Source organism: Macrobrachium nipponense, chromosome 43, assembly GCF_015104395.2.
Source record: "Macrobrachium nipponense isolate FS-2020 chromosome 43, ASM1510439v2, whole genome shotgun sequence".
Lineage (NCBI taxonomy): Eukaryota > Metazoa > Arthropoda > Malacostraca > Decapoda > Palaemonidae > Macrobrachium > Macrobrachium nipponense.
In genome coordinates this window covers 43371008-43381007 of record NC_061104.1, presented here as the reverse complement: position 1 = coordinate 43381007, position 10000 = coordinate 43371008, and the positions used below count along the sequence as shown (strand labels likewise).

The 10000-nt window shown below is 38.5% G+C and overlaps 2 protein-coding genes across 2 annotated transcripts in view; both read right to left on the bottom strand.

The window, feature by feature from the left end:
- LOC135213691 (pyridine nucleotide-disulfide oxidoreductase domain-containing protein 2-like) overlaps positions 1–5292 on the bottom strand; it is a 158530-nt gene extending 153238 nt beyond the window's left edge. The window contains exon 1 of the mRNA XM_064247779.1: positions 5068–5292. Coding sequence (XP_064103849.1) covers positions 5068–5170 — 103 coding nt within the window. The 5' untranslated portion in view covers positions 5171–5292. The remainder of the gene's footprint in view (positions 1–5067) is intronic.
- A 926-nt stretch (positions 5293–6218) lies between these two features.
- Positions 6219–9726, bottom strand: LOC135213690 (uncharacterized). The gene is made up of 2 exons (XM_064247778.1): positions 9403–9726; positions 6219–8106 (listed from the first exon to the last, which is right to left on the bottom strand). The coding sequence occupies exons 1-2, from the start codon at positions 9631–9633 to the stop codon at positions 7843–7845; spliced, it is 495 nt and encodes a 164-aa protein (XP_064103848.1). The 5' UTR covers positions 9634–9726; the 3' UTR covers positions 6219–7842.
- Positions 9727–10000: the final 274 nt, after the last annotated feature.

The following is a 10000-nucleotide window of genomic DNA, read 5'->3' as shown; positions in this document are numbered from 1 at the left end:
AGAGTAAACCAAGTATCATCAGCATACAGTTTATAAGTAACCGTGTGCTTGTTTAGGATTCTAGATCATTTAATTGTGTAAATGCCAAATAGCAGGGGAACCAGGCTTAGGCCTATCTTTTCTGATATCACATTTGATGTAACCTTCCTGTTTTCTTAGTAGCCTTTGTACCATCTGAGTACATCATCTGCAATGGCTACTGCTCTCAGGTCTTCAAGCAGCAGATAACGGTCAACTGTGTCGAATGCTGCACATAGGTCGGGCATAACCAGGATACCACATTTTCCACTTGCCATAATTTGTCCTATTTGTAATTGCGCACAATGTAGTTTCTGTCGAGTGGTTTTTCTATAAGCTGATCATCGGGTATAATGTTCAGTTGTTTCAAGTGTTACCACGTTTACTCGTGAACTGCGGTTTCTATAAGTTTTGATAAGTGCGATAGGTTCGATATTGGCCTATAGAAACTAAGATTTTCTTTATAACCTTTTCCTTTGTACGGTGGCTTTATACAGGCAAGCTTCTCACTATTTGGGAAGGATGCCTCTGCTAAACTCATTTGGACAATATTAAAATATTGCTCCCGAAACTTTTTCAAGCTTTTGCTTTTTAAATGGATATTTTTTAATTTATTTTTTTTAAGAGGCATACATTGGTCGTACAATTAGGACGCTCAAGATTAATGTGAAATCCAGTCCACCAGGCTTCTTAAATGGGGCCACAGCTGCCAGATGAACCACTTTATATGCAAAAACAATCAAATACCATATCAACAAACTTATCTACTACACATTCCATATAATGCATAAACAACACTAAACCGAATAAAAATGTTATGTACATATTCATAATAAACACTTTACATTTGTGCGTCCTGTGTTTCATCTGACTGAGTGCTTGTCGGCTGTTGGTCTAAATCTATCTATCCCCTTCTGGATTTCTGTAATCTTCGTACTATAGATCTTCGCCATGCTATTTCCTCACCTATATGCTTTCTTTAACCAACTATTCCTCGTCCTTCCTTATCATATCCTCGAAGACATTTCACTCTCTCTCTCTCTCCCTCTCTCTCCTATGCATGATTGGTAATTCTAGGCTGTAACTCCGCACGGACTGCAAGGAACGTTTCCACGAATACGACAAGCACTGAACCACTGGAGATTGGGGCGTACCTAAGTGTATTTCGCAGTGTTTAGTACCAGCCCCTGGGGGTGAATTACAATCGACCCACAAAAATTAACGGTAAATCCTTAATAAACAACCCAATTACTATAGAAAACTGTAATTTTTCAAGGAAATGTGCCCACGCTGAGTTATTACCTAGACCTATCGCATGATTCTCCAAATATTATCAACTTGCCCGATCCTCTGCAAGTTAATTTATGGCAGCAACCGAGACACAAGTAACTAAACTATTTCAGCCCTTAGGTCGATAACGAGGCAATTTCTTCGTAAAGAAACTGTCACAGATCGTCCCGATTTACAAATCCATTAGGTTCGATATCGGATTTTTCGCTGGCAAAAGGAAGAAAAAAAAAGTAAACCCGAACACGACTTTGTGTTTTTGTCTTTTGTTTACGTTTATTATATTCATTATACAGTCTTTTATTTATATTTTTACGTTCAGCGCCAAGGGGCTAGGACTAATAAACACCGGGTCCATATTGCACATAAAACAGGTAGTAGTTACCGATCCAGAGAGGCGCTACGCGCGCGTGCGTGTGTGTGTGTGACACGAATCCAACCGTAGCCCTACTATACAATGTATTCATAACTGCTCGAGTAGTATTAAAAGTTTTGTTTATTATATTGTTTGATTCATTTCATAATAATTCTCTCTGTAGTGGATTTGATTCCATCCGATTTATATAGATTTTTGGCATTGTGCCAAGCACTGTGGCAACTAAGGCCATTCAGCGCTGAAACGGAAATTGATAGTAAAAGGTTTGAAAGGTGTTGAGTAGAGGAGGAAAAGCCCGAAGCAGTTGCACTATGAAACAACTGTTAGGAGAGGGTGGACAGTAAGATGGAAGAAAGAGAATATGAACGGAGGTACAGGAAAAGGAATGAAAGTAGTTGCAGCTAGGGGCCGAAGGAACACTGCAAAGAACCTTAAGTATAATGCCTACATTGCACCGAATGAGGTACACTGACAGCACTAGCCCCCTACGGAATCTCTGTAGTGGAGAATTTGATCAAATCTAATCGCGCGGCTTTGGGCTCTTGTGTCAGGCTTAATTAGAATCGATTACAAAGATAAGAGTCATACGAATTGAAACGACAGTATTTTCGTTTACTACATTATTTGGGCCTTATCTCAACCTACCAACGATGGCCTCGGAACACGTGCACGTTTAGTAACTAACTCCTAACAAATGTTTAGGGGGTCCGGATACATGAGCGCTAAAATCGTCGCGTTGCTAACGCTGTCTAACGTCGAGTTTTTGGCCAGGCTACACAAGCGCTATTTACGAAGCGTTACTGAGTATCAAACAAGCATGTTTAGTTCATTATGGAGGCTGTCCAAGTAGGATAAGTGACAAGCTTGTGATTCGAAATCATTAGAATACAAAGGAAAATGAGAGAGACTGTTGGGTTCACCCTTCATCATTGGACAGACTCTGTGAGGACCAGAGAGTAAGACACATAGCTGGGTACTGATAATATATCGTTATTGTTGTTTAAGATTAAGCTGGCCTTATGCCAGCAAGGGCTCTTGCTCCTAGAGCAGCCCGTAGTAATTTATTCAGACAAAAACTAGGTTGACATAGACGGGTGAGGACGAAAGGGTAGTGTCCGTCACGCACGCACGAACGAACATAAACAAAAGGGACAGGGCCCCAGCTGTGAATGTGTTTCTTCACAGGCGAAAATACATGAATAATATTACATAGAGGGAACGGATTCCCGACATATATACATCAAAAGAAAGAGCGCAAAATGCTCTACAGAGTCTACAGAATGGGTAAAGGAACGACGCGGCTTGACGATGAGACGCAATAAAAATATAGAAAAAATCCTTGTCCTTACAACTCTATTGGTTAATTCTCGTTATGCTTGGAAACCAACAAAAGCATAGCGACAAGTTCTACCTTTATGACAGCTATAATAATTCATTTTGACATTGTATAACGCTGGCTGCTTTCAATTTCACAAATAAATTTGTCAGTGTCGAACATCTCTTGTACTGTCTCTCATGGCACCGGCGTAGATAGGAGGATGGGCGCCAGCAGCATATTTTCCAAGGGGGGTCGAATCTTAAAACACACATCGATTGTTTCCGGTATCAATCTGACAAACACTTTTTGATCCTTTGAACTGGCAGGTTCATTCCAAAAACAGTATCAGCTCCTGCATTTCTTTAATGAATGAAGCATATTATATATATATATATATATATATATATATATATATATATATATATATAATAATAATATATAATATATATAAAAATATAATATATATATATAACATACATATATATATATAATACATACATATATATAATATATATATAAATATATATATATATATAATATATATATATTATATATATTTATATATATATTATACACCTATACATATATATATATAATAATATATATATATATATATATATATATATATAGATATATATATATATACATACATATATATATATATATATAATATATATATATATATTATTATATATATCTATATAACATATAATATATATATATATAATATATATATATATATATATATATATATATATATATATATATATATGAAATGCAATGGAATTCCGATGCTAACAAATGAAATGAAGCAAGATGTAATAAATAAAAAAATAAAAAAAAACAGCAAGTTACACACTTATTTTTTTTTAATAGTTCCATTTACGTTCAGCTGAAATCAAACGTTTCAAGAAAGAATTAAGGGCAGTTATATACTGTTTACTTAACTATTATACAACAATTGTGACAAGGATACCTTTAATTTAATTAAAGAATATACTGTAGAGTGACGTTAGTAAAATGTAATACCTATATATGGTATATATATATATATATATATTATATATATATATATATTATATATATATATATATGTGTGTGTGTGTGTGTGTGTGTGTGTGTGTGTGTGTGTGTATGAATTTTTATCACATCATCGTTATTCATATACTATGTGCATTAAGCTACAAATGTGCTTTAATATCCAATTCGGTCTACCTCGGAATTAATATATTTTCATATATGTTATATATATAGCATATATAAGTAATGCCTACAGAGCACGGCGTGAGGTGCACTGACGGCACTACCCTCAGAAAACCACGAGGAAAACTATTTATTTAGAACTAACTCAGACATGGTATAATGATTATAATCATCTCAATGGACTTGTTATTATATTTGAAACAGATATCGATATGAAAATAGAAACGAGAGGCTAATGAACGTAGTATGTAAATGGCAACAGGACGCTCGCACTTGGGGACAAGGGGCCATTTGCCCCCTTCTGAAATCCTGGAATTTAATATAATTTTTCCAGGATTTCAGGAGGGGACAAGTGTTCCCCCTTGTCCATACGTGCAGGCGCCCTTGTAGAGGAGCCCAATATATACTAGTATTTAATACCGTCCTTATAGTAGCTGGGCGACATCAGCGTCTCGTGTAGTCGTCACAGGCAAGGTGTTAGTAGCACGCGCTATTAACGTCGACACCGACGTTAGAAATTCCTGACGCCCACGTAACGCGTCCTAACGCAATGCTACTAAGGCTCGTGTAGTCCAAATTAGTGGTTTTCCATTGAAAAGCAAGGGAAGATACCTCACTGTAAAAGACAGCGTCCGATGGCGTCAGCAACGCGACGTTTTTAGCGCGTGTGTATCCAAGCCTTATCATTAAGCGGTAATTCCAGGCAGTAAACTCCGCACGGACTGCAAAGAACGTTCCCGCGAAAAAAAACGGTAAATTCTTAATAAGCAACTCAAATACAGTAGAAAATTTTAATTTCCAAAGAAATGCCGGTTAATAACATGATGGCCATAACTGTAAACTAGAAACTGTTGCGTTTACTTACCACCTCCAACTACAAGTGCGTCGTAACTCTTCCTGAGAACCGGGGAGGAACCATGGTGGTACGAAACACTTCGTAGATTACTTATTGTTTTTCGCAGGAGCATGGCGCCCTTAAAGGCTTTACCTAGAGAACGATTATTAATCTCCCACCTACGTTCGAACTCTTACCAAGTTGTTCCGCTGACAAGGTACTGTTGGGAACTGAGTCTGACTGTCTGAGCACTATTTCACTATTAGTAAACAAACAGGTTGACGCAGAGGTGCCGATTACTTTATTAGCAGTAGCTGTCATAGTAGTTGGTATTTTTTTGTTTTATTTTGCGTATTGCCGTCTCAACTAAATCTGCACTTTGTACTTGTATAACTATAACCATAAGCTGATAAAGAATGTGTTATTATTGTAATTTCAAGGTTATTTCGTCATCATCAGCGGGCTTGCCTACCAAAACCCGTTCTGACACAAGGTCATGATGAGCATTTTCTTGATATTTTGAACGAGGCCGGTAATAGCGTAAGACCATCTTGATTTATAGAAGCAACAATTAACATCCTGATGTTATTCAAAAGAAATGCTCCACAGTTTATATACATGTAATGTGTATGTGTTTGTAAGTGGGAATGTGTATTCCGAAAGAATCTTTGTTTACATTATGTAAATATCTTTCTGGTGATAGATAAAAACTGCAAAATGGCCACTGTATGTTCTCGTACTATCTCTACCCAGCGCGGTGTAGTACTTCTACCCATCAGAATCTCGTTGTCTACATTGTGGTCCACCTTAGCAAGTTATCCTAAAACGAAGGCCACGATTTTATAACTATGCAGGCATAACTGAACTGTTATTGGCGGAATTTAGGCCGGCTTTCAACTTAACCGGTCACCAAATTTCTTGCCCTTACAAACGCAGTATTTTTCTTTCAGTGCAGTAGTAAGCAAATTTCGCCTCGAGTCGCAGTCAGGAGACAGGAGAATGTTTATAGTGTCGATGAATGGAATGGATTACACGATTCTCACTGCTGTGAAAACTTAAATTCTATTTTTCCAGCCTTTTGTCATTTTCAACTCGCCTCTTTCAGTAAATCGTCTTTCAGAATCGTAGAAGGAGCAGTTATCAGTAGACCAATGTGCACAGGCAAAGAAAAAGTATACAACAACCAAATAAACTTTTATTAAATGCAATGCTCTGCATTATTCTTCGTTACAAAACTTCCCATACGCCTATCTCAGTAAGAGTAATATAAATATTACCTAAATCTAAGTAGAACTATTGTACGCCATCTACATATAAAAGCGTCAAACAGACTGGGAGCATCAGAGGATTTAGATATCAGAATCAGGATTGAACAAAGCATCACGACATTCTCCAGTCTCCGCAGCGTGGATGTCAGGCAGCTCGGCCGTGGACAGACCGAGGCCACAGCGATTAGTCTAATCCCCGCGCCCTTGGTTGGATTAAGTTGATCCATTTGTCTAGGTCGTGAGTTCATCTAACTCTTGGAGTAAGATCCAACCTCCTTGGTTCGACCTCGCTCACCTTTGGAAAAGGTGCCTCGGAAATTATATCATGTTTTTCAAATAGCTCACGTGCCTTCTTTTCGCCTGATCTACGTACTAGAAGATTTGTGTCCCTCATGATCTTGTATAAACTGGAAGACCAGCCGTTCTTCAGATGACAGATCCAAACTTAAGTGCCTGAGACATCGCCGGAAAATGCATGACTGCAAGAACGTCTTACCTCAGTACAAGAACAAAAGTCTTTATTGAGGATGAATTCCTGGCTGCAAGGTCTTATAATAGTTACGAATTTTACCAAGATGACAATGATTCCTTGTTTCTCGGTGATGTATATTACTGCATGGTATACAGATCATATTTTCAATTGCTTTAAGCCACAACTTTGAATTTTCTCCCAACCAACTTTTTTTATTGCGTTCTTATGTTCTAGCTTGGATTTTGTTCTATATCACTTTAGAACATTTTCCTAGTTTTTGCCTTTTCTCTTTTAAGTTCTCAATTTCAGCTGTGCTTATTTTGATGCAAAACAATTACGACGTCACCAACTGGTTTTGTGTTTGCCTGTCTTTTTTTTATTTTTTTTAGGGATTCAACCCCCTTTTCCAATGCACAACACCTGCCTCTTGCTTAATCAATTCGCTTACACACGTATACCATCTTATTCACTGAAATGTTACATACCTAGCAGAAATATTCGAGATGACGTTTTCCACGTCTTGCTGAAAATCAGAATTTAGCTTATTTCCTCATCATGATGGAAAATTTGAGTTGTACCAGTGAATGTTGCCTTGCAAAAAATAAACAAATAAATAAATAATCATCTTCAGTTGGTTCCCCGAGGGCTCATGTTTTTACAGTTTTCAACAAAAAAGGTGAGAGGGGAGTTAAAACCTGCCGACATAGGGTTTCGATCCTATATCATATAGACAAATGATATCTGACTTGAAAACGTTAAATATTTATCAGTCTTTGGTAAGCTTATAAAAATATGCATCGTTTACCCATGGAGAGATCAAACTAGAATGAACCATTCACGTTCTTTTTACGTATCTGTGCTATTCAAGAAGTCTTGTATCGGGGTTTTCATAGCTTTTGCCCACAGTCACCCCAAGGAATGAATTCATCACAGGAATCATAATTCAGCTCTACGCATGAAATTATCTTTTCCTCTGGCATTTCCTTTAGACTGAGACCCTTGTCTTGAAAATCAGGTCTTAAATCGTATCATATTCAGTCTATCTATGCATTAGGAAAACCGTTTTCATTCTACCGGTTTGCAAACGAGACGTGCTGCCTCTTCATACGTTGGCAGATCTGGATCGGATTTCTGGATAGCAGCGTCCTTTTTCTCGAATCGGTCTAGACTCATCGTTGTATTGGCGACGAGCGAGCTGTTCATAGTCCTGTTTTTGTAGGCGTCTTCCATTAGGACGCTCTCGTAGGGAGGCGCTTTCTCTATGACCTTTTCGTACTCCGGAGGCTTGTCCTCGACTGCTGGTGTTACTGCCGCGGCTGCTTCGACGTCCTGTCGAAATGAAACATTATCATAAGCTTAGCCTAAGTATCCGACAGATTTACTCATAAATACTTAAAACGAATCTACTATACACACGTAAAGCTTTCAATTTCTAACAGTCCATCCCTACATTCTTTCTTCTTTTAACTGCACACTTGACTGGGTAAATATTTAGCCAAGAGTGAAAAAATGTCTGGTAGCGATGGGTCCCGTAAGAAGTACATTGCGGTGACTAACTTTATTTACATGGACATTTCCTTTTACTTTGACGCCGTTCTTGAAACCAAGAAAATAAATCAGCTTATACACAATTCTAGAATTAAATATTTCAGTATAATTTAACCAATCGCAAACGGATTCTGAATATTGTATTCATAAGAACGCCAGCTAATGAACAGAACTGAATTGAATATAGAATTTAGACCAAAGGCCAAGCACTGGGATCTATGAGTTCATTCAGCCCTGAAATGGAAATTGACGATAAAAGGTCTGTGACAGGGGGAAAACCTCGCAGTTGCACTATGAATCAATTGTTAGAGGAGGGTGGAAAGTAGGATGGAAGAAACAGAATATGATCGGAGGTACAGAAAAAGGAGCGAAAGGGGTTGCAGCTGGGGGCCGAAGGCATGCTGCAAGAACCTTGATTAATGCCTACAGTGCACCGCACGAGGTACGCTGACGGCCCTACCCGCCTTCGGAAGCCACCTAATGCCATAATTCACTCAGTTAATTGTAAAACGAATGATTGCCGACTCAGCGGGGTAATGATGATTCGTAATGGACGAAAACTGAGATTTATTTCCTATGGGCTGCTTTAGGAGCAAGAGCCCGTGCTGGCATAAGGCCATCTTAATCTTAAACAACAACAGGAGAAATTCTAGAAGCTTCGCACGTCTAAAAAGCAGTACACTGAGAAACATAACTACACCATCAGGAATAATCAGCAGACATCTATCTATCTATGAGTCCACTTCACGCGCAGCTAACAACAACATTAATAAGGCTCTTATACACGATACGTAAGATACACGCCACTTGAAATCCAAGACTTTGATTACATGTACGAGAGTGCTTGATTATAAAACTCATGCAACTAAAGCTACCTCCCAAGTGTACTACACCTTTTTCGTAGCCTCCACCACGACTTTCTTTTCATGTCATACGTTTTCAATGCCAAATTCTGGTTATTCCTATACCAATTGCCTAATGCTGGCTGACAGGTAATTGTAAGCTCCAGAAACGTTTAACGAGATCATTGCCACCTATTCAAGGGACTGAAGAACGGATCCACTATTATATTCATACCTGGTCAATGGTAGACGCCGGTTCACGCGGCCAAAGGGATCGCCTCTTTTTGTCACCGACGATCAGAGACCAGCATGCACAAGCGAAGTCGATTAATACGATGGCAGAGACGCTTTCCGAGGATATAACCGAAGGAAAGAAACGGAGTATGATGAACGTCACGGTAGCCGGCGTGAAACCTAGTAAGACTATTGCAAAGCACGTTAGCAACGAACGGGCGTAGGGATTCATGGTGGCTAGTTCAACCAACTTCTAAGGTCCGACTCTGGAAAGCGCAACTGCCGTGTGAGCTCTTTCCTTCCGTTACATGGGCGTTTTAAAGATCCGGCGGTTAATTCGTAGTTATTTCCCGCTCTCCGAAGATAACGATAAACTCCTTTTACTATCTTATCCTTTGACAAGAGTGCTGTAAAAACGAATTAACGTTCTGGCTGGCAGGGGAGTCGTTGATTCCTGATCGACTGATTAAGTTTTATCTCTCGGTTTAATCTGAATGACTCACAAAGTCATTGGCGGAAACTAGACTCAAGATTTTACGACGAGTATTTAAGTGTTTCAGTTTCGTTTTATGAAATGACTCTTTCATTCTGTCACATGA